The following is a 26,273-nucleotide window of genomic DNA, read 5'->3' as shown; positions in this document are numbered from 1 at the left end:
AGAGAAAACTGGTTAAATAGATCCTTTTCTTGGGCTTCCCTGTAGCTCAGCTGGTAAAGAATCCTCCTGCAACGCAGAAGACCCCAGTTCGATCCCTGGGTTGGGAAGATCCCCTGGAGAAGGGATAGGCTACCCACTCAAGTATTCTGGCCTGGAGAATTCCATGAACTATACTCCATGGGGTCACAAAGAGTTGGACACGGCTGAGTGACTTTCACTTTCTTTCTTTTATTTCAAGGCTCATATTGCGAATTTCTGCCTGAGTTTGTTCTCTGGTATCTTTGAATAGTTTTGTATTAAAATATTTTTCCAGAATTTAGAATTATTACTGACAGGAGAGTTAGTTTGATATAAGCTACCCAATTATTCTAAGAAGCAAAACTCTACATTATTATTTTTAATTTGAGGATAATTGCTTTAAAATGTTGTGTCGGTTTCTGCCATACATAAACATGAATCAGCAACAGGTATACATATGTCCCCTCCTTCCTGAATCTCCCTCCCATCTCCTACCCCATCCCACCCCTCTAGGTTGTCACAGAGCTCCCGGCTAAACTCCCTGCATTGTATAGCAACTTCCTGTTAGCTATCTGTTTTACACATGGTAATATATATATTTCAGTGCTACTCTCTCAATTCATCCTACCTTCCCCTTCCTCCGCTGTGTCCATAAATCTAGAACTCTACATCTTTATATAGACTTTTTACTGATGTATAGAATTCATATAGAAACGTGTAAATTTTAAATATACTCATGGATCAATTTTGAGTAAGAAACCACAGCATGTACCTAACATCCACATCAAGAAATAAAATATCATCTGCATCTTTCCAGCCTCTCTTCTGCTCTCTTCCCGTAATTATTCCCACTGTCAAGATAACATATGACTGAATACTTTCACTTATTTTTAATTTCATATAAATGGAATACTCACACATATATGAATTTTGTAGAAACGAGATTACACAACATATTTATATATTGTATCACATATATAATATGTGACTTTTTCCCTTACCACTATGTTGTATGACTCATAAATATTGTTGCATATAATTGAAGTTGTTTATCATTTTCATTGCCATATGCAATTTATTTCTATAAATATACACCAATATATCTTATTTTTAGGTTGGTTATGAAAGCTATTTGTCTAAGTGAGTTTTATGCTTTGGTCAGAGGTAATAACTATACAAAGGAATTGCTTATCTTGGCTTTAAAGTGTGATTTAAACTATTTACAAATTTTGATACTCTATTGTTTATTAGCAGCCTTCTAAGAAGGTTATAATGTGAAGGTATTTAGTTAAAATCACTAGTTTGGGGAATTAAATTGTTTATTTAGTTAAAAAAGCCTACAATTGATTGACAGTTTGCTTTCAGATTTTGACTGTTCCCGAGAGTGCTTATTGAACATGCCTTTTGGTAATCACATGTGTTCATTTTTGCTCTGGATATACCTAATAATAGAGTAGGTAGGTAAGAGGCTGTACATATATTCAATTGCTATAGACATTGTGTTACAGTTTCCCCAAACTATCCAAGTGTATACTTCTTATAGCAGTGAATGAGGGTTTGAGTTTTCCTATATGCTTACTTTATATTTGGTATTTTTAGTTCTTTTCACTCACTCATTCAGGTGGGTGTGTAGTATTACCTCACTGTGGCTTTAATTTACATTTCTCTAATAGCCTTTTCTTAGGTTAATTGACTATTTAGATATCTTCTTTTATGGAGAATATAGTCAGATTTCCTGCTCATTTTTCTTTTGGATTATTTATATTTATATTACATTTATATTTCTTGATATTTTCATAAGATTTTTATGCTACTTTTGGAGATTCCGAAAGTTCTATTTAATTCCTGGTTGAATGAAAAGTTTTAATCATGAATGGATTTGAATTATATCAGTTTTTTTCTGTGTATGTGGATATAAATATATGATATATAGTCTTGTTCTAATTGGTAAATTGTATTGATTTTAAATGTTAAAGTTATCTTGCATTCCTTTAATAAACCCAAGTATCTCATGATGCATTATCATTTTATCTGTCTCTGGATTCAGTTTGTTAATATATGTAGAATTTTTGCATCTGTATTCCTGAGAGAGAGAGAAGGGAGAAGAGGTTTCTTTCTTTTTGTAACAACTTATTTGCTTTTGTTATCCATATTCTGCTGCTGGGTTCATACAAAATATTAGGAAATTTTACTTCTTTCTTTATTTGATGTCTTTTATTTTCCTTTTTTGTAATATCCTTGTTGAGCTTTTATTTCAGCGCTTCTCTGGCTTCATAAATTCTTCCTCATTTTCTGTTGCTTGAAAGAATGTGTATATTATTGGTATTTTTTTCCTGTACATGTTTAGAAGTATTCACCATTTATGTTACCAGGGTTGGCAATTTCTTTGTAGGTGCTGAATTACATTTTCAGTTTCTGTACTACATTTAAAACTATTCAAAATTTTATGTTTTCTTGTGTCAGGTTTGTTAGGTTGGATTCTTCTTGGAATTTGAATATTTCTCCAGTTTTGAAAAAAAATTTGCACTAAATTTGTTCATAATAGCATCTTATTGTCTATTTAATGTCTATTGAGTGTGTAGTCATGTCCTCTTTTCCCTTATATTGGTAATTTGTTCCTTTTCCTTTTATTGTTCTTGGTCAGATTTGCTGATGTGCTATCAATCTACTAGTCTTTCAAACAGTAAACTTTTTGTTTGTTTACTTTTTAGGCTGTATATTTCTTTTCTTTTCCATTATTTTTTTTTCCTACTTACTGCTGCTAAGTCACTTCAGTCGTGTCCGACCCTGTGTGATCCCATAGACGGCAGCCCACCAGGCTCCCCCATCCCTGGGATTCTCCAGGCAAGAACACTGGAGTGGGTTGCCATTTCCTTCTCCAATGCATGAAAGTGAAAAGTGAAAGTGAAGTTGCTCAGTAGTATCCGACTCTTAGCGACCCCATGGACCGCAGCCTACCAGGCTCCTCCGTCCATGGGATTTTCCAGGCAAGAGTACTGGAGTGGGGTGCCACTGCCTTCTCCATTTTCCTACTTAAGTTCTCCTTAATAGGAAACTTTTCCTTTAAGTTTCATTTGTTTCTCGTCATCTCTTCAGAAGGATACATAGATAATTTTTAATGTGGTGTGATAATATATTATTGTACTTTCATTTACCTGTGGATTTTTTAGGAATATATTGTTAAATTTTCAAACTTTAGGGATTTTCTAGGATTTTGTAAAACATTGAAATTGAGCATAATAACCGTCTTGTAGGAGTATTCACTTTGAATAATTTCAGTCTTTAACATTAACTGTTTGCTTTATGGTGTAGTATGTAGTCAATTTTGGTAATTGTTCTTTAAAAGAATGTTTATCTTGTCATAGTTTGGTATGTGTTCAACATATGTTGTTTATTGGGTTTATTAACTTCATTTTTCAAATATTCTGGGTTTTTTTCCTTGATTTTTCATCTGATTACTTCATCAGTGATTAAGAGAGGTATATTAAAATCCCCACCCGTGATTTGTCACTATTTGTTATGTATATTTTCAGGATATGTTATTAGGTGCCTACAAAACTAGAATTGTTATATTTTTTTCCTAATAGATTGATAATTGTATCATTACATAATGCCTCTCTTAGGAACACTTTTTCCTTAAGATATGCTTTGATGTTACTCTTGCTGCAGCTGCTTTTTTTTTTTTTTTGGTACGGTATAACTTTCTCAATCCTTTTATTTTCAGCTCTCTGTATACTTGTATTTAAGATTTGTCTATTGAAAACAATGTAAACTTTATTTTCTAAAATCCATCTGGAAAAGTTTATCTTTTATTGGGATAATTTATAAATTAACATGTAATTTCTTATAAATTTTGCTTAATATTTTATACATCATTTAATTTTGATTTGTCTTTTTTCTCCCTTCTTACTTTCTTTCAAGATCCACATTATTTTAATGACATCAACAAATAGTCACCTGCTATGCTTATGGTGCTTGACATTGTGATTGATCCAAAGATACATAATACCTAAGTAGCAAGCAAAACCATTATTTACAAACTTGTCTGTGAAATACACTTTTTAAAAAAATTTATTTAATCTGACTCTTAGGTTCCCATTTTTGTAGTCAAATAGCAGTCATTCCTTCTTCTTACCTACTGTCAACTCTCAACCGAGGTTCTAGAAAACCCTAAAAAAGGACAACATTCAGGAAAAACCTACTAATTTTTATTCCTTTGAGTTCACTGGTATGTCCCAGTGTGCACTGGTTTCTGAAACCAGGTCTACACATAGAAATTGTTACTAATGCTGGTTGCTATGGTGCTTAGCATCCAACTTCTGAGGTACTTCATGTAGCTACTATCCTGGAATCCTAAAATATCACTGGACTCTGGAGAAGTCTTAGAGCCTGGGTTCCTATTATTTACAAGGCTCTTTAACCATTGTCTCCTTACAGATTCTGCCAAATCATGTCCTTTAGCGGCATTTGCCTTCTTTTTAGCCATCTACACTCCTCTTTGTTTCTGTCTTTTAGCATAATCTCATTAGTAAGCCTGTAGTATCTTCATCTCTCATAGCTTTCCATCCTGAAAGATATATGTCCCTAATTCAAAGAAACACAAAAGTCTATAATAAAACATAATTTCTATCCCTGTATGTGGTCTTGCAATAATTAATTTCTAACTTTGTATAATTTTTAAAATCATATATAAGAAGGAGGGTTATAAAATTAAAACTGTAAGCTTTTGTGGAGTGGTGTAGTAATTTAGGAATATGAGAATAGTGTAAGTTGTGATGAGCATTTTAGCTATATATGAAAGACTAAGTCGAATTTTAATAACTGGAGGTAAGGGAAGTGAACTGTAAGTTTGGGAAAGTAGAGACATAAGGGAATTTATTATGATGAGACTTACTGCAGAAAGCATTGTGTACCAGGCTAAGGATTAGGAGATTTTAATTTTTAAATAGAACCTGAGGGTAGAAGAATGAAAGGAATAGCATCTTAACATGATTTATTACTTCTCCTGATGTGCTACAACAAGGGGAAAATGTGCTTTGAGGGGAGGGGATTCTCTTCATTGTATTGTATAAACAAATGTCTATCTTGCTTATAAATGTAGATGTGTATTTTGGAATTGGAGGAAGTTAAATGTAGTAAATATTAGAGAAAGCAGTAAATTACAGTGAAAAAATTAGGGGGAAATGGCTTTTCTCTATTTGTCTATTTATTATGAAAATATCTGCAATAAAAATGTAAGCTTTAATTAGTATCTTGCAATATTTTTACATCTAATCTGTTTTCCTTATTTGAAAACTTTTTTATAAATTGTGATTCTTAAAATAATGAACATAAATTTTAATTTTAAAAAGAGGAGCTATATCCTTGACAGAAAACACTCATATTCACTCTCTGAAATCATTTAAAATATTAGGTATTTTACAATATTTGTGAAGAAAGAGCTGGAGTTTGAAAACTTTAGTGTCTTTTGTTCTGTATTGACTATAGTAATGCCCTTTATACAGTTTTAAGAAATAGTATAATCCTTTGATTATTTGTCTTAAACTTGTAAAATGCTTCATTCTAAATACTAACAGTGAAAACTTACATTGAATACTTCCAAACTCTTTCTATGAGGCCACTATCACCCTGATACCAAAACCAGACAAAGACAACACAAAACAAGAAAACTACAGGCCAATATCACCGATGAACGTAGATGCAAAAATCCTCAACAAAATTTTAGCAAACAGAATTCAGCAGCACGTCAAAAAGTTCATACACCATGACCCAGTTGGGTTTATTCCAGGGTGCAAGGATTCTTCAATATATGCAAATCAATGTGATATACCATATTAACAAATTGAAAGATAAAAACCATATGATGATCTCAATAGATGCAGAAAAAGCCTTTGACAAAATTCAGCACCCATTTTTGATTAAAACTCTTCAAAAAATGGGCATAGAAAGAACCTACCTCAACATAGTAAAGGCCCTATGTGATAAGTCTACAGCAAACTTTATTCTCAATGGTGAAAAACTGAAAGCATTCCCCCTAAGATTAGGAACAAGACAAGGGTGTCTACTTTAACCACTGTTATTTAATGTAGTTCTGAAAGTCCTAGCTACAGGAATCAGAGAAGTAAAAGAAATAAAAGGAATCCAGATCAGGAAAGAAGAAGTAAAGCTCTCACTGTTTGCAGATGACGTGATACTATACACAGAAAACCATAAAGATAGTATCAGAAAATTACTAGAGCTAATCAGTAAATTTAGCAAAGTTGCAGGATACAAAATCAATACACAGAAATCACTTGCATTTCTATAAACTAAAAATGAATTAAGCCTTATACTTCTTGGTAGTTGGACTGATTATTTCATTGTTCCTTTCTTCCCAAGGGCATATTTATTAGACCAATTGTAATAAAAAGAGAAAATCACATAAGACCATCTCTGAGTGGTATATAATTGAAATAATGATATAAATGACTTAACAAACTATGAGGGGTCCTCTTAACAGCAGAGTGCGTCACAGACAATTCTCAAATACCTTTGAAAGAAAGAAGGGCACAGTACACCTGGTGGCTCAGACTGTAAAGAATTTGCCTGCAAAGCAGGTGAGCCAGGTTCAATCCCTGGGTCTGGAAGATCCCCTGGAGAAGGGAATGGCAACCCACCCCAGTATTCTTGCCTGTAGAATTCCATGGACAGAGGAGCCTGGTAGGCTACAGTCCACCAGGTTGCAAAGAGTTTGACAAGACTGAGCAATTTTCACTTTCACTTTAGTAAACTTAGATCAGTTCAATCTGTCATTAACCCATAATGTCCAGATGATTCAAGATGGAGAAAGGATATGAAATTATACTTTCATCATCATGTTCTTGAGAAAAAAGGCATTATATATTATCAGTGCAGGTACTCTCAGTTTTATCAAGGACTCATTGTTACATCTGGATATTGTTCCCAAGAACAAAATTTTCAGATTCAAAGTTACCTTTGAAGAACACAGACAGCAGAATGACATGAAGAAGGGAAAACATTCCAAAAATATATTTTTATTTTTTACTAAACATTTCAAAAATATTTTTTAGTAAATATATATCCATTATAAATACTAGGGTTTGGATATATTAATATGATTTTGCATATGGCAAATAAGTATGGTTATAAATATCATCATTCTAAATATCTGATAAACAGTATTTGATGTGATACTGATATCTACAGAGAATTTTAAAACCAGTGAAAATGTTAATTGTATCAGCATGTGAAATAGTTTTTTGATATAGATATTTAGTTAGATTTACAATTATGTTCAATGTTTTAAGGAAATATTATATAACAGTTCATATTACAATTTAAAATTTTATTTGTTGTTGTTATTCATTCGCTAAATCGTGTCCAACTCTGCAATCCCATGGACTGCAGAACGCTAGGCATACACTGTAGCAATTAAATCTTTTATAAAGTAACATGTTATTTTTATTTATTAACTCTTATGATTTTCCTGCAATTTTTTGCTGCATGCTTTGTGATTACCTCTTTATATGACAATTTTGAAATATCAGCTATTTACTTGTGATATGTTTTTGTACAGTTTTTAAAATACTGCTTTTTCTTCTGCCTTTTTTCTTGTTTAGAAAATTGTTGGAATTTTATCTCTTCTTATTTTCTTTGTCTTTCTTTTTTGGATAAAAATTGCTGTTACTCTCAGAGTTGTCTTTTTCCTTTGTGGTATAATAAGAATTTTAAACATCTTGAAGAATCTTTTATAAGCCTTTTTACTTTGTTTACCATAGTAATGTCCTCTGGGATTATTTCTTCCAATTATATTTTAATTTCAGTATGGTCAACAATTCTTTTCCAGTAGTATGCTGGAGATAGAGCCAATTGTATATTCATCTCTTCCCTTCACATGCAGTGACTTTGGTAGCTTGAAACTGGCTGTATGGGAGTTTTTACATTATGGAAATAGGCATGTGTTACGAGGCTTTTTTTCTACCAGAGAGATAGTTGTCTAACCTTTACCAGCGCACCACGGCCTTATATGGTATACTACAATTAATTTCAGAATTAAAAAAATTTGAAATGTTAAGGGACTGGGAAACATAAATATTTAACCAAGCTGATATATGAAAGTAATAGAAAGAAACTGAGAGAAGATTATCATAAACTAGGATTTTTAAAAAAACCCAACACAAATTTTAATTCATATGAGAAACACTATTAATTCATCTGGTTTCAAACTTACAAAAATTTATGGCGAATATAGTCTTTCTTTTTTGAAAATATTGTAAGGTAAGTTTGAAACCAGATAGATTAATGGTGTTTCTAAAATGAATTAGAGTTTGTGTTGATTTTTTTTAAAATCCTAATCTACTTGATTCAGTTTTTTGTTCATTTATGAAAATATGCCCTTGACAAAATGTTAATACACTTAAATTATTTAACTATTTAACTAATACACTTAAATTATTTAACTACTATTTTCTGATTTCCACAATTTTATATTTATGTTTTATGAAATTCCTTTATAGTGTCCAGAATAAAGTTTTTTTTCTCAAAATACTATATATAATTCCAGCAATGTATAGATTACCAATGAGACAGATTAATCATGGATGGTACTGGATAGTGTACTACTTCTCTATCTGTTAAGTAAAGTTTAGAATTGTCATTCACATTAAAATTTTAATTAAACATTAGAAACTAATTCCATAACAACTAGAGAACCTATTATTTTGTCCTCCTGTGATTCATTGACTTTCAGCTAACAACGTAGATGTGTTAGGATAAATATTTACTTTTTTCCAGATAATATGGCATTTTTTCACTAATTAGTATTTTGGGGGCATGTTAGTTCATAGACTCCTTTAATATTCAGATGATAAATTACTCTTCTTTTAAATGTAAAAACAATTTGTTAATATTATGCTACCTTTTGAAACTTGGTAAATATTTAGAAATAGATGAATCTAACTAAATTTGTATTCTGCTAACTTAACTGTGAGAAGGCAATGGCAACCCACTCCAGTACTTTTGCCTGGAAAATCCCATGGACGGAGGAGCCTGGTAGGCTGCAGTCCATGGGGTCGCTAAGAGTCGGGCACGACTGAGCGACTTCACGTTCACTTTTCACTTTCATGCATTGGAGAAGGAAATGGCAACCCACTCCAGTGTTCTTGCCTGGAGAATCTCAGGGACGGGGGAGCCTGGTGGGCTGCTGTCTATGGGGTCGCACAGAGTCAGACACAACTGAAGCGACTTAGCAGCAGCAGCAGCAGCAGCTTAACTGTGATGATTTCTACGAATTATATTTTTTATTGAATGAGAATGTCAAAATAGCTTGTTGTTTACAAATTTTCAGTTTTATTTGTACAAAAGAAATCAGTTTTAAGATATATTTTTTCCAAAATCAGAAATTCCAAAATTAATAATGTTTCTCTATTATCTCTTCAATTTAAGTTTATTAGTTCTTCTTGTGTGCCAAATTTCTGTGTGTAACAGTTATGTCTTACATTTAATGGTATGTTATATGGCCATATAATATAAAATAGAATTGATAATCATTAGTATGCAGAGCAGGCCTATTATTAATTTTTTTATTTTATGTACCTTCTCTAATTTGTGCTTCTCTCTTAGCCTCTAATAGTTTATGTGTTCAAAGTTCCTACTAAAATTTATAATTCAAATTTTTACTAATTTAGATATGATGTGTCTTCCTTCATTATTTTATTCTGATTAGTATGGCCTTTTAAATTTTTAAATGAAAATGTTAAATGAGAGTCTGTAGTGTGAAGCAGAAATTAGATTTTAATATCCCTTTTGCATATAAAGAGTTTTAAATTTATTTTGACATTTTAATTTTTTTTCCAGATAAAGCCTTATGTTCATATAATTCAGGTAAATTTTAGCATGCACAGTGTTTAATGCATGAATTCATATGCACAGTTTAATTGGTTTGTTGTTTTGTGCTTTGTCTGGCTATTGTGCATATGTAAAATTACTAAACAAAATGTCACTAGCTTTCTTTTTCTACCTATAGAGCTTTTCCAGTATCTCCCATGTTGACATCTTTATTATTTGGTATTAAAAACCTTTTGTGGAAATATAGTGATTTGTGATTTTAGTGTGTCTGCTCTTGTCTCATTTAGTATGGTATTATTTCATCAATGAAGTATGTTTTAGTGTATTATTGTGTTATCATGTGCACTATTTCAGAACTTTTGAATATATATGGATGCAATTTGCTATATTTTTGACTTATGAAGGAATAGTGTTAAATGTTCTAAGTATGTTAAAATATAATTAAAACTGAAATGTTTGCTGTAGTTTCCATCATTTTAGCTCCTTTTTCATATCTTTTAAGGAAAACTTAATAGATTTAGGTTTTTATGACTTTTAAATTCATACATGCACAGAGTGTATGCCAAGCTATTTAAACTAATGGTAAGTTTTTTAACTGGTTACTGAGCTCTTTCTTGGTTTTTAACAATTTTAATAAGGTTAACATTTTAAATTTAGTCTAATGAACTTTTATATTTAAAAAATTAACTTCTTAAGTAAGATTAGAAAAAAAGTTATTTAAAACCACAGGAATAGTGGACTGAATTTTCAGTCCCTAAATGAAAACGAGGTAAATGAAGAAGGACTTACTGTTTACAACCAGAATCGAGTAAAAGGGGCTGGACTTTCCTTCCCACCTTAAAACAACAAAAATGAACGAGTACAAGAAACAACTGTTTGACACTGGGCATCAGGCTACTGCTAAGAGAACTCAGATGAGCTGAACCCTATAATTGCTCTTGCCTGATTCTCTTTGAGAGAATTTCCTGCACACACCATATGGTGAGGGGCCCAGATGGAACCAACAGATTCCCTGAGTTAGGGCGATGGAGCTGAATTCAGGGAGACAGACTACTGGAAAGGAGAGAACTATGCAGAGAGGTAACGCAAAGATCCACAGAAGATCCCTCTCAAGTGTTCAGACGAGTTTGATGAATGAATGAATGGAGGAATCTACCCAATGCTGGGGAAAGAACCACCCAAAACGATTAGAGGTAACAATACCTGAGAATAGGGTCTTTTTTTTTTTCTTTCCAGTAAGTCTGGAAACATCAAGTTTCACAGGACATTGTGTTGAGTATGCAGAAATGTCTGACCTCAGTAGTGAAGAATAGTTAGCTATAGAACACGGTATAACGTTAAAAAAAATTTTAAAGCACGAACTGAAAGGAACGAAGTGTTTCTATGAAAACTTCATGTAGAAGAAAGCTTAAGAATATTTAAAGGAATATAAAAGCATCCAACACACAATGTAAAATTCACAGTGGCTGGCATCCAATTAAAAATTACCAGGCATGTAGAAAAGGAAAAAAAGAATCATTAAAAGGACATAAATGAACCAAAATTAAATAAGAGGTATAACAATTCAGTTCAGTCGCTCAGTTGTGTCCGACTCTTTGCAACCCCATGAACTGCAGCACACCAAGCTTCCCTGTCCATCACCAACTCCTGGAGCTTACTCAAACTCATATCCATTGAATCAGTGATGCCATCTGACCATCTCATCCTCTGTCAGCCCCTTTTCCTCCTGCCTTCAGTCTTTACGAGCATCAAGGTCTTTACCAGCATCAAGGTCTTTTCAAATGAGTCAGTTCTTTGCATCAGATGGCCAAAGTATTGGAGTTTCAGCTTCAGCATCAGTCCTTCCAAAGAACACCCAGGGCTGATCTCCTTTAGGATGGACTGGTTGGATCTCCTTGCAGTCCAAGGGACTCTCAAGAGTCTTCCCCAGCACCACAGTTCAAAAGCATCAATTCTTCGGCACTCAGCCTTTATGGTCCAACTCTCACATCTGTACATGACTACTGGAAACACCATAGCTTTGACAATATGGACCTTTGAAGCTATCTAATACACAGGTAATTTAAGTCCCTAAGTCCCTACAGGAGAGGAGAGGGGGAAGCACAAAGATATTTGAAGAAATAATGGCTGATCAATTGCCCAATTTGATGGAAACCCATAATCCAACATATCCAGGAATGTCACTGAACTCCAAACACAAGAAACATAAATAATATATCAAGGCACCTTAAAATTATGTTCTTTAAAACTAATCACAAATAGAAAATCGTATAGCATTGAGAGAAAATAAACTCAACACATAACTGAGAAATAAAGGTAAAGATGACTGCAGATTTTTCATAGGAAACAGTGTGAATACTCAAAAAATGTCAATCTAGAATTCATGCCCATTCATATTTCCTACAAAAATGAAAGCAAAATAAAATCTTTTCAAACGCACAACTGCTGAAAGAGCTCATCACCAGAAGACTTGCACCATAACAAATGTTAAAGAAAGCCCTTTAATCCTTCTACAATCAAAAAGAAGAAGAATGATACCAGAGATACAGACTATGAATGTATTTAAAACAAAGAGGAATATCAGAAATGGTAACTTCATGGATAAATATATAAGATTTTTTTCTTGTTTAAATATGTTTAATTGACTATTTAAACAAATAGCAATACAGTATAGGGTTTGCAGTACATATGAAATATATGACAATAGCAGCAGAAAGGTAAAGAGAGGAGAAATAGAAGTGTATGACTGTAGTGTATTTATGGATTACTGAGTGTATGTATTAAATGTAGATTGCAATAATTTTGGAGAACGCAATGGCACCCCACTCCAGTACTCCTGCCTAGAAAATCCCATGGACAGAGGGCCCTGGTGGGCCGTAGTCCATGGGGTCGTTAAGAGTCGGACACGACTGAGCGACTTCACTTTCACTTTCACTGTAAGCCCTCAAACCACAAAATAAAGTGTTAGTGCTAATAAGCCAGGAGAAAAGAGAAAATGAAGCCAGAAAATTAACCATTTCATCCAAAAGAATACAGAAAAAGAGGGAAAATGGAACAAAGGGGCAAATAGAAAATGAATAGTAAGTTGACAATATAAGCCAAGAAAGTCAATGATCACATTAAGTGTAAATAGTAAAAATACCCCAATAAAAAGGCAGAGATTGGATTTTAAGACCCAGCCATATGCTGCCTACAAGAAACCCATTATAAATATAAAACACAAGGGGTTTTAATGAAAAGGATAGGAAAGATAGCATGCTAATATAAATTAAAAGAAATATGAATTATCTATATTATATTAGACAAATTTGATTTTAGAGCAAATATATTACCAGGGACAATGTTTATTTTATAATAATAAAAGGGTAAATTGATCAAGAGATAATACTAATTCTCAACATTTAAACATGTAATAATAAATCTTCAAGTTACTTAGAGAAAATTTATAGAGATTGTTAGACTAGATTAATTTTTAAAAAACAAAAAAGGAATTAACTATGGTTTTTGAATAGCTCAACAAAATTGACCAAGAAAAATGACACAGATTACTGAAATGCTTTGGGAATCACTACTAATTTAACCGAATTTTAAGGGAATACTCTGGAGAATCACATAGGAATATAATGAACACTTTTATGCTATGAAATTAAACAACCTAGATGAAATGGGAAAATTTGTAGATTCATGAATTACAGAAACAGATTAAAAAATCTGAATAAATGTATAACATATAAAGAAGTTGAATCAGTAATGAAGATATCCCCACAAATAAACGCCTAGGCTTCGTGGCTTTACCAGTGATAAGCATGATGAATTCTATGGTACGTGTAAAAATAAATACCAATACAACTCAAACCCTTTGAGAAAAATAGAAAAGGAATTATTTTCCAATTAATTCCATTCGGTCAATATTATCCTGATACCAAAGTCAGACAAATATGTCACAGGAAATCTAGAAGTCAAGATCCATGAACTTAACAAGAAATCCTCAACAAAATATTAGTAAATCAAATCCAGCAATGTTATACACTATAACTGAGAAGGATTTATCCTAGTAATGTGAAGTTGGTTTACTAACTAAAAATCAATTCACCATATAAATAGAAAAAAGGACAAAAACCATATAATCTTATGAAAAGATGAAGTAGCTATGACAAAATCCAACACCAACTCATGAAAAAAGCTATCAGTGAAGTTGGAATAGAGGAGAACGTCCTCAATTTGATATAGAGAACCTACAAAAACTTACAGCTGACACCATTTTTAATTGAAAAAGACTGAATGCTTTTCCCCTAACAAAGCAAGGATGTCTCATCTTAGCATTTCTATTCAGCAATGGATTGGAGACTCTAGTTAATAGTAGTGAAGCAAGAAAAATAAATAAAAAACATTCAAAATGCAATGGAAGAAGTGAAATTGTTTTTATTCACAAACAACATGATGCTGTATATAGAAAATTGTAAAGAATCCATAGAAAGCTACGGAAGCTAATAAACAATGTCAGCAAGGTTCCTAGATAATTGGACAATATCTTAATTCAATTGATCTTTTATACTAGCCATTAACATTTTGTAAAGGAAATTTAGCATATTTTTATTCATTTTAAAATAAATAAATTAAAATACTTGTGAATATATTTCAAAAATAAGTGCAAACTTGCATACTAAAGAAGTCACAGAAATTGTTGAAAAATTAATGGATAATTTACATAAATTGAGAGATATTTCACATTCATGGATTGTAAGACTCAGTATTATTAAGATGGCAGTTTTCCTGAGTTTGAGTTTTAGATTCAATGTAACCCATATCAAAATCTAAGCAGGATATTTTTTGCTTAAATTATCAAGCTGATTTTTTTTTTCCTTAGGAATAAATTTTTTTTTAATTTTATTTTATTTAATTTTACAAAATTATATTGGTTTTGCCATATATCAAAATGAATCTGCCACAGGTATACATGTGTTCCTCATCCTGAACCCTCCTCCCTCCTCCCTCCCCATACCATCCCTCTGGGTCATCCCAGTGCACCAGCCCCAAGCATCCTGTATCCTGCATCAAACCTGGACTGGTGACTCGTTTCATATATGATATTATACACATTTCAATGCCATTCTCCCAAATCATCCCACCCTCTCCCTCTCCCACAGAGTCCAAAAGACTGTTCTATACATCTCTTTTGCCGTCTCGTATACGGGGTTATTGTTACCATCTTTCTAAATTCCATATATATGCATTAGTATACTGTATTGGTGTTTTTCTTTCTGGCTTACTTCACTCTGTATAATGATCTTAAAATTTATATAGACACTCAAAAGATCCTGAACAGCCAAAACAAATATAAATTTGGAAATCTTATATAAAGCTTCAGTAATAATAATAGTATGGTGCTGGCCCAATGATAAACTACAAATAAATGTGATCTAATTTAGAATTTAAAAATAAGCCCTTATATTTATGGTCAACTGATTTTCAACAGAGTGCAAAGGAAGCCCAGTGAGAAAAGTATTGTCTTTATAACTAATAGTGCAGGAACAATCAAATATCCATATGTTAAAAGATTATTTTAGAACTTATCTCACACCATCCACAAAAATCAACTTAAAAATGTATCAAAGACCTGACTATAAGCTAAGACTATAAAACTCTTAATAAAAAACATAGGAGAGATCTATATTACCTTAGGCTAGGCAGAGATGTCTTTAATACAATACCAAAAACAAAATCAATAAAAGAATGAGAAATAAATTTGACTTCATAAAATTTTAAAATGTTTTGTTTCAAGACACCATTAAGAAGGTAAAAAAGATGAGCCACTCCGAAGTATTTTGGAGAAAACACTTGCAAATCATATATCTGACAAAGGACTTGCACCCACAATATATAAACAAAACTTAAAATTCAATAACAAGACAAATAATGCAATCAAAAAGTGGGCAAAAAAATATGTATTGTGTTTTCATGGAAGAAGATGTACAGATGACAAATAAGCACATGAAAAGATGCCCCAAATCATTATTTGCTAGTGAAATATAGTTTTTAACCACATGAAATTATAAATTCATACCAACTAGAATCAATAAAATACAAAAGAAGAATAATACAAATTTGGCAAGGATATTGAGAAGTTGAAACCCTAATATATTTACTGCTAGAAATATGAAATGGTACAGTTCTTTGGAAAAGAGTTTGATGGTTTATTAAAAAAAAATAAATTTACCATATAACCTAGCAACTCACTGACAGGCAGGTGACATGAATATCCACTCAAAGACTTGTACATGAGTGTATAGCATTATTCATAATGGACAAAAAGTAGTATTCATACAGCAGATTACTATTAATAACAGGGGGGAAAGTACAATACATACAACAATGTGGTTGAATTTAAAAAACAATTGTGCTGAATCAAGTGCCAGGTACAAAAGGTCAAGTGATTTTAAAAATGAACCTCTATCCACATTTCACACCATTATAAGGTTTACTCAGAATAGATCAATGTAAACCTTAGAATTATGGAACTCCCAGGGGGTGCAGTGGTAAAGAATCTGCTTGCCAATGCAGGATCTCTGGGTCACAAAGATCCCCTGGAGAAGGAAATGGTGACCCACTCCAGTATTCTTGCCTGGAAAATTCCATGGGCAGAGGAGCCTGGTGGGCTACAGTCTATGGGGTCAGAAAGAGTCAGACACGACTGAGCATACACACACACACAAACCTTAAAAGTATAAAACTCCTAGGAAAAACCTTTGTCACCTTTGGTGAGTCAGAGATATCTTAGGACCCCCAAAATCGTGTTCCATTAAGTAAGAAACTAATGAATTGGATTTCCTCAAAGAAAAAAAAAAGTTTTTGTCTTTTTTCTTTAAAGGACACTGTTAAGATAATGATGTATTTGCAAATCATATCATTGAAGAATCTGAGTAGAATCATTTGCCAGAGACCACAAAGTGGAGCTAGCGAAAAGTAGAGTTCACCCAGTAGGGGGTCCCAAAGTTTACGGTGGGTCATAGGTCAGGTTGGAAAGAAAGCATGCATGAAAACCAGGTTAATCAAAGAAAACTAGAACCTATGAGGGCAAATTAGAAGCAGTGTCTGTCTCTAACAGTGATCTTGTGGGTGACTGACTGAAGAAGCGGGTGTCTTTTGTGTGCAACTGAGCTTGACACAGGCCTTCAGAAAGCGGCAGAAGCCAAATGAGCCAAAGAAGCCGTAGGAGCCTAAGGAGCTGACTTGGTTGTCACACCTGTTATAAAAATCAGAAAAAATTGAAATGAGAAGTTAAAAAAACAAAGTTATAGTAACAACCTCCCAGAAATTTGAACTACACAGTTAACCAACTTGAGTTAATAGAACATATTCTCAACAAATAGAGAACATAAATGCTTTTCATCTACAGATTAAACATGTAAAATTTTGCTACTGATTTTAATTAATATATTCATAGGGTATAAATTCAAAAGTGTGTATAGTAAAAAAAAAATTTATTGCCCTTATTTTTTCAAATATCTAGTTCTCTTTTCCTGAATGAACCATTGTTACCAGTATCTATATTTTTGCAGAGATGTTCTATGCATACACAAACAAATACATATATAGGTAATTATTTTTTCTAACATATTCTGTGCACTTTGCTTTTTTACTTTTAATCTTTATTCTTTTAGTATTACTATTGAAATCCTAACATGGGCCCTTAACAAAGTAATACTAACATTGCTACCTTTTTTCCTAACCAAATCAAAACTTTTTAAAAATCAGTCTGATTCACAGCCACACTCCTACCATTTAAAACATTACTGCCAGGATTTTACCTCTGCTTGTACATTAGAAATTATTATAATTACTGACATTTTGTTAATTCAGAGTTTATTTCTATTTATTGTTTAAAACTCTCTCTGCTCTCCTTTTTTTCATCCCTTTCTTCTGGGATTAATTTCTCTATTTTTAGGTACACATGTTTTAAGAAGTTCTTTCAATGAAGAACTGGAAACAGGCTTTGATTCTCTGCATGTATTTTTGTTTATTCATTCCTGGTGGAAAGATTCGCTTTATATAAAATTCAAGAATGATTTTTGTTTTCTCTTAGCCCCCTTAGAATGTTACTCTAACAACTTCTGGTTTCCAACTTTGCAGAAAAATCTCTTCATTTATTTAAATTTTCTTTAATTTTCAGCAGTTGTTATGAGCTGAATTGTGTTCCCCAAATATGTTCTTAAAAGTCCTAACCAGTACCTTCAGCTGTGACTTTATGGGGAAATAGAGTCTTTACAGAGGTAATCAAGTTTTCCTGAGGCCACAAGGGCAAACCCTAATCAAATACAGCTGGTGACCCTATAAAAAGGGGAAATTTGGACATGGAGACAGACATGCACAGAGGAAGACAATCTGAAGACATTCAGGGAGAAAATGACCGTGTGACTGGAGTGATGGAGCTCCAAGCGAAAGAATGCCAAAGCTTGGGTGAACACGAGAAGCCAGAAGAAACAGGAAGTATTCCTCCCTAGGAAGAGACTGAGCACAACATCAGAATGAGCACGGCCCTGCTGACACCCTGATTTTGGACTTCTACTCTCCAGAACTGTGAGACAGTAAATTTCTGTTGTTTGGAACTTCACAGTGTTCGGTACTGTGTTACAGCAGCAATATGAAACTAATTCAGCGGTGTGCTGTGGTGTGGGCCATACATGCTTTATACATTTCATGTTAAATGTATTCCTAAATATTTCATGTGTTTGGATATTTTTGTGAATGATAGTGGTTTTGAAAACAAGTTACTTAATTTTTCATCGATCATTTTTGTATGTTGACTTTGTATCCTAGAGTTTTGCTAAATTCATTGATTAATCAGTCTTAATAACTTTTTTATAGTTTCCTTAAGATTTTTAATTTACATGACCATGTTACATCTTGCTTTCTAGTCTGTATGCCTTTCATTTATTTCCCTTGTATTTTACTAGTACAATATTGAATCAAAGGGGATTGTAGTGGACATCACTGGCTTGTTCTTCCTTGTAGGGGGAATGCATTCAGTATTTAATAATTAAGGGTATGTTAGCTGCAGGTTTTTTGTAAACACCTCTTACCAGTTTTAAGAAGTTTCCTTCTTACTAGTTTCCTGAGACATTTTGTCATAATGGAGGTTAAACTTTTTTAAATGATTATTTATGTCTATTAAAATAATTAAAACTTGCATATATAAATGAAACAGCTTCAGTAACCATTAATTAGAGCTAGAGAGAAAAATCAACAAATTTACAAGCATTAAAAGAAAGTGCAGTATAATTCTCTCTCAACCATTTATTGGTCAAGGAAACAAAAATTTAGGGACAATACAAAATAAACCACGGAATTAACAAATTTATCTCATGGTTAAAGAACTCTGAACCTAACATTTAACGAATTCATATTCCTCTCTTATATACAAGAAACATTTTAAAGAATTATTAATATACTATTCAATAATTCATTTTTTGACAGATTTCAAAGAATTGATATGATTTAGGCTAATCAACTATGTCAATTTTTAAAGAAAGAGATATATTATACCCATACCCTTGATAAATTTTAAAAATAGACACATACTATAAAGAACATTTTTTTCAAAATCTGTTATATCTGCATCTGCCATGGATAAATCAGTCAATAGTGTCTTAAATTTAATCAAATACGGAAATATCTTCTAGACCCATGAAGAAAATTTAATGCATATTTACATACAAATATTTGTGTGATGCAAAGAAGTACTCAGGGGAATGCTTACATTAACAAAGTGTTCAAAGCTTGATAATTATAATGTACTCATCCAGTTTTTTAGGAAAAAGAATCAGTTCAGTTCAGTTGCTCAGTCTTGTCCGACTCTTTGCAACCGCATGGACTGCAGCACGTCAGGCTTCCCTGTCCATCACCAACTTCTGGAGCTTGCTCAAACTCATGTTCATCAAGTCAGTGATGCCATCCAACCATCTTGTCCTCTGTCATAAAAATCCAAGGAAAGAAGGCCTTAAAGTAAGAGCAAAAATCAATAAAACAAGAAACAAATTTCTAGTTAGGATTATGAAGCCCAAAATTTAATCCTTTAAGTGAATTACAAAATAAACCTCTGATGAAATTTATGGCAGATTAAAAAGAAGGTACAGTTAGTATTCAAATGATAATATGATTGATATATCAGAAAATACATTAAAAAATAAAATTAGAAATGTTGTAGCAAACAGTTTGAAAACTTAAAGTGAAGAAATTCTTTTAAAATATATGATTTACTACACCTTGAATTAATACATCATTCTACATCTACTACAAAATGGAATTAGTAATTTAAAATATTCCCACAAAGGAATGGTAATTTTATAGATAAGTTCTATCAAAATTTCAAAGAACAGAATTTTTTAATCTACAGATTAATCTCCCAGAGATTAAAATAGGACTAGTTTTCTATATTTAGTTGGGCTAGTGTAACTTTGATTTTAAGCCGAAAGGTTAGTACAAGGAAGGAAATGGGCCAGAATCAATTGTAAATAAAAATTGAAAATCATTTATGAAATATCACTGAACTTTCAAGATTTTCCTCAATCTGATAGGATGTAAATTCAGCAGATATCACTTTTAATGGAGAAATATTAGAAAAATTCTATTTAAAATCAGAATTAGAAAGAAATGTAAAAGTTCTTTTTCTTTCCAGTATTGAACTTACTAGCATAGAAAGACAAGAAAAAGGGAAAAGGCTTTAGGACTGGAAAGAAAGATTGTCTCCATAAGAAAATACTAACAAAACCATTGAAAATAAGGGGGGAGGGATATCCGAGGTGGCTCAGTGATAAAGAATCTGCCTGCCCATGCAGGAGATGCATGTTCGACCCATGGGTTGGAAAGATCCCCTGGAGGAGGAAATGGCAACCTACTCCAGTATTCTTGCTGGAAAAACCTCATGGACAGAGGAGCCTGGTGGGCTACAGTCCATGTGGTCACAGAGTCGGACATGACTTAGCCACTGAGCATGCACGCATGGTTAGTGCACTACCACTACAAGGGAAAAAGAGACTTTAACAAATTGGCTGATTATCATTGTTTTACAATAAAACTGCATTTCTGTTTATGAGCAATTAGGTTAGAAAACATCATTTTAACAGTATTTCTAAAATCAATAGAAATGATAAGATACAAAGGATAAATCCAACAAAAAAGGAAAATTTGAATGACCAAAGTTAAAAAATTTAAGAGAGATCCTAAAGGCAACTTGAATGAAGAGAATGCCATATTCATAGCTTGTAAAACAATGCTGTAAAATGTGTCATTTCTCCCTGATTGATGTTTCAATTTAATGTATTTATCAAGTCAAAATCCCAATAGAATGTTTGTTGTGCAGTTTGATAACCTGAATCTCAAATTTAAATGGAAGAGCAAAGAGTGAAGGGGAAAGATCAAAGATATGAATAATTAGGTGAATTATTTGCATTTCAATATATAACATTGTAATAACAAAGACAGTGAGTTATTGGTTTATAGATAATCAGCTTGTACAAGGAAAACAAGTAGAGAACCAAACAAGTCCTAGCAGATAGAATACATTTATTTATAACAGAAGAAGTGACATTGCAGATCATTGTGGAAAGAGGATGATTAAATAAACAATGCTGAGATATGTGTTATCCATATTGAAAAAGTGAATTTGCATCCATATCTCCTGTCATTCACAAACTCATTTCAAGATGGACAAGGATATAAATGCACAAAGCAACATTTTTAAACTTTCAGAAGGAAATAAGAGTATCTCTGTACTTGTATATAAGCTCAGAAAATTTCTTAAAGGAGACCCTGAAAACAGTTTTAGAAGAAAAGATTGATATATTCAGTGCCATTAAACTTAAGTACTTGAATTCATCAGAATATGAAAAGACAAGATCCACATAGAACATAACTGCAATATATTTAACTTCTGTAGGACTAATATCAAAATAAATCAAGACTTCCTTCAGGAAAGTGATCAAGAGTTGAAAGGAAGTAGCATTTACAAGCCACGTGTATGCCCTACCTCCGACTCCAACCCCTACTGTCTCACACACACAGGACAACACACAAAGGCTAATAAAATGAGCTTCATTCTTATGTTGGTGTCGTTCTTATCTTACATTAGAGGCAGATCTGATCCTTGACCAAGACAAAAATTATGTAATCTTTATGCTCTATGCTGAACCAGTAGCATTAAAATAATCATTGCTTTTTCCTTGATCATTTACAAGGTGAAATCTTACTACCAGCAGAGCAGTTCTTAACTCTCTCCTCCAGAGCCTCATCTGTGTTATCCTTCCTCTCTCATAAGTTTATTTACAATGTCTGTCCTGATTCTATAACTCCTTTTGTGACCATTCTGTTGAGATGTTGTCAATAACTGTGGTTTCCATATTAACCAGTGCTATAAGACCCTCTGTAGAAGGACATGGCAACCCACTCCAGTGTTCTTGCCTGGGAAGTCCCATGGAAAGAGGAGCCTAGCGGGCTACAGTCCATGGGGTCACAAAAGAATCGGACATGACTTAGCGACAAAGCAACAATAAGAGCCTCAGATTCAATTGGGTCTAAAACGTTATGACATATGGATTTGTAAGGAAAATAGTGGTGAGTTAATTCAGTGGGACCACATGACCAAAAAAGATAGGTATTTTCTACCTAACCATTAAAAGGAGAAAAACAAGAACTGCCGTTCCTATCAAAAAAAAAAAAAAAAAAGACTCTTCCTCTCCCAAGAGGGCAGGACAACAAACAAGCAAAATATAGAGAGAGCGTATTTCTAGGGAGCGGTTGCAGATGTTGGAAGACATTCCTTGAAAGGAATTGCATCAGTGACTGAACAGTTTAATTATTGCTATTTTACACAACATGAGCTTTCAGTGTTTTATAAACCTTACAGGAAAGCATTTATTTTATTTTTTTTAATTTTATTTTATTTTTAAACTTTAAATAATTGTATTAGTTTTGCCAAATATCAAAATGAATCCACCATAGGTATACATGTGTTCAAGAGTTTCGTCTATGTAATGAGTAATGTGTTGTGTAAGTAGACAGACAAAACAAATCCTCTTGAAATAGAAACACTGTCTTCATTTGTCGTTAAATATTTTCTGATACCAAGAAAAAAAAAGAAGTGCTTTAGTAAAAGATTCTCAGAAAAGATTACAAAATTATAATGTTTTTATTTGTATATGTGATATATGTCATAGTTAAGTGCAAGGGCAATCTGCTTTAGCCATTTAGTCAATCAAACTCTCCTTAATTCAGTTTAATGTGATTTTTGCCATAGCATGATTAACTTTTAAAGTTTTGTTACAGATTTGTCAGGAAAACAGACACAGGACTATTGATTTATAATAATTATTATTATTCTATCTTAGGTTGTTTCCTAGAAAATATAACACAGTTCACAATGCATAAGTTAGTTTGTGGATGATTTATTTCTCATATCTTTCTTAAAGCAACAGAGAAACAACTAAAGTAATAGTAAAGGAAGGATGTTTAAGATGTCTTAAATTATTCTTCCTCTCCATAAACGTGAAAAATAAATAATTGGGTGTATTTAATTCATTAGTCATGTGCATATTAGAAAAAGACACATGAACGTCCTTGACTATAACATTGTTTGTACTTAGAAATTTGCCTAGATTTAAGTACATTTGTCTAAAAGCATCTAAAACTGATTGAGCTATTTTTGACTTGGCTTTTTATTCAATAGATTTTTATCAATTAGCATGAAATCACTAACATATTATTTAATGTTTAATAGTATTTCAAACTTTAATCCTTTTAGGAACTTTATCTTACACTTTTAAAAATAATATCCTCACATAATGAAATATACGTGAAAATGAGTGTTTGTGAGTTTATGATGACTTTTCTTCTTGTTTTTTATTTTCAAGTGTTCCCCTCAAAATCCTTTCATTCGCTTTTTAGGTTGGTGAAGATTTTTCTTCTCCTTAAATGATCAGTGATTTTAATTATTGCTATTGTTTGCTTCATAGGATCAAAGAGAATAAGTGATAGTGAGGTCTCTGATTATGACTGTGATGATGGAATTGGTGTAGTATCAGGTAAGAATTTTATAGTAATAAGAAGGAAGTATAATCACTTCCATTTGTAAAGTTATTTACCAATGAACATGTAAATAGATAGACAGATAAATATAATGAGTTACAAAAGAACTATCCTGTTTATCCCCCAGCCCCAAAACAGCCTTACGGCAGTTTAAACTGAATGATTCCAGTTGCTGGAATATCTGTATGGATTGTTAGGTTGAATATTCTTACTGAAAGATGTCTCATAAGTACTTACCAATTTTCCATTTTTAAATTACTAAATAATAAGGATTTCATTATAAGTTACTGTATAACTAAAGCTTCTTTATATTTCACTAACAATGTGTAAAAAAGTTTTTACAATCACAAACAGCCACATGTATCAAATATTTGAATGCACTTTTTAAAAATTTTGTACACTGTTGTTATGTTAAGTATCAGGTACAGCTGCATTTTGAAATTGTGATATTGTAGTTTTAAAATATTGCCTCACTTATGGCTAGAAATTTGTCTGATGATTTAATAATTTAGCTAAGTAGCTATTTTTTATAAATTTTGGAAATGTTTTTAAATATAATATACTCTATTATAAAAATGTTTGATTCTCTTCTGCTTAAAGGTTAATTAGCCTAGCAAATTTCATAAGCATGGCCAATTTTATCATGAACAAAATATTTATGTTCTATTGTATGTAAGATGTGCTACAATTGCATCAGTGACTGATAATTTTTGTTGGACAAATTTTGATACAGTATGAGTCAGTTTGCTTGCTTTCAGTGTACTGCATTTAAAAAACTCAATACAATCCTTTTAGCCTTTATTTTTTGCACTAAGGTGAATAATATATTAATTCACTAAGACTACAAAAATATTTTTCATGTTTTATCATTTGTGAATTGAATCTTAATAAAGTCATATTTCTCATGATACCTTGCTTGGAGATTGTTAGCATTTTCCCCTACTTGTATTCTATTCATTTATTAATTGACTTTTCAACTTCTCTTTATTAAATATCTAGCCACATCAGATTTTTTAACCCAAATATTTTTCTTCAGGTCATTAAAGCTCTTTGTCTTGATGTCATTTGGGGCATATCTCAGTTCTTTTATTTTCTACTTCCAGAATGACAAAAAAAGATTGTTATTTTTTTTCCATTTTATTAAAGAATATATCTTTTGAAAAAAATTTTTCAGGAATCATTCATTATTTGGGTTACTACTTTCTGGAATAATCTTTGCTATTGCAGAATATTATTTAGCAAGCCTACACAATACAAAGTGTTTATCCTGGACTCATTATTGTTTACCGCCATAAAACATCATTGTTTCTTATCTCAGTATTATTAACTTTTTTTGCTATATGGTGATTCATTCAATAATCCATTGAGGGAAAAAAAATACTGCTGTATAATATCCTCTGTGTTACTATTTTGAAATCAAGTGTAATTTTTGAGATAACTTCAAATACTTGGAATCAAAGTTTAAATGTTTATTTCAAGTGATATTCAGAATGCTTTCTAATATTGTTTATTTCTTAAAGAAGTATCTATATAGACTATAAAAATTGGGCTTCCCAGGTTGCTCAGTGGGTAAAGAACCAACTTGCCCACGCAGAAGGCACGGGAGACTCAGGTTTGATCCCTGGTTTGGGAAGATCACCTGAAGGAAGGCATGGCCACCCACTCCAGTATTCTTGCCTGAAAGTGAAAGTTAGTCACACAGTCATGTCCGACTCTTTGCAGTCCCATGGACTGTAGCCTGCCCGGCTCCTCTGTCCATGGAATTCTCCAGGCAAGAATACTGGAGTGGGTTGCCATTTCCTTCTCCAGGCTATCTTCCCGAACCAGGGATTGAACCTGGGTCTCCTGCATTACAGGCAGATTCTTTACCAACTGAGCCAACTTTACCATTCTTGCCTGGAAAATCCCATAGACAGAGGAGCCTGGTGGGCTACAGTACATGGGGTTGCAAAGAGTTGGACACGAGTTAAGCAACTGAACATGCATGCACTATACAAAGTAGGAACTTTTTGTCAGGTTAATTATTCTAAATATTTATAGTTGTTGAGAACTATTTGAAGCTCTTCTGGTCAATGAAGAGATGAAAATGTTTTTAGAATAAGCTTAATTCTTTTAATGAAGATTACTAACTGTGTAAAAAAGTGAGCATAGTAGCTGTCTAAATATTTGAATATTTGTCACTCCTCAGTTTAAGTGTTTATAAAATATTATTTTATGTTAGCATTGTGCTTTATTCATTATGCTTTACATTTACTATATTTAAAGCCTTTCACTAACATTTTATGTTTTTCAGTAAATTACAAAATACTAAAAATCTTAGTGTATGGATA

At 32.4% G+C, this 26,273-nt stretch overlaps 1 protein-coding gene across 41 annotated transcripts in view; it reads left to right on the top strand.

Annotated features, from left to right (window-relative positions):
- The window catches only part of RIMS2 (regulating synaptic membrane exocytosis 2), a 603,774-nt gene that overhangs the window by 342,389 nt on the left and 235,112 nt on the right, over window positions 1-26,273 (top strand). For 37 of the 41 annotated variants that reach the window (XM_027561367.1, XM_027561351.1, XM_027561359.1 and 34 more), the window contains one exon: window positions 23,871-23,939. In XM_027561367.1, coding sequence (XP_027417168.1) covers window positions 23,871-23,939 — 69 coding nt within the window. Of the gene's footprint in view, window positions 1-9,873; window positions 9,901-23,870; window positions 23,940-26,273 lie in introns of all 41 variants that reach the window. The other 4 variants (XM_027561346.1, XM_027561345.1, XM_027561344.1 and 1 more) reach the window with 1 other exon arrangement.

The sequence above is a fragment of the Bos indicus x Bos taurus genome, chromosome 14 (assembly GCF_003369695.1).
Source record: "Bos indicus x Bos taurus breed Angus x Brahman F1 hybrid chromosome 14, Bos_hybrid_MaternalHap_v2.0, whole genome shotgun sequence".
Lineage (NCBI taxonomy): Eukaryota > Metazoa > Chordata > Mammalia > Artiodactyla > Bovidae > Bos > Bos indicus x Bos taurus.
Note: the sequence above shows the minus strand (reverse complement) of the source record. Positions and strands in the feature narration are given on the sequence as shown.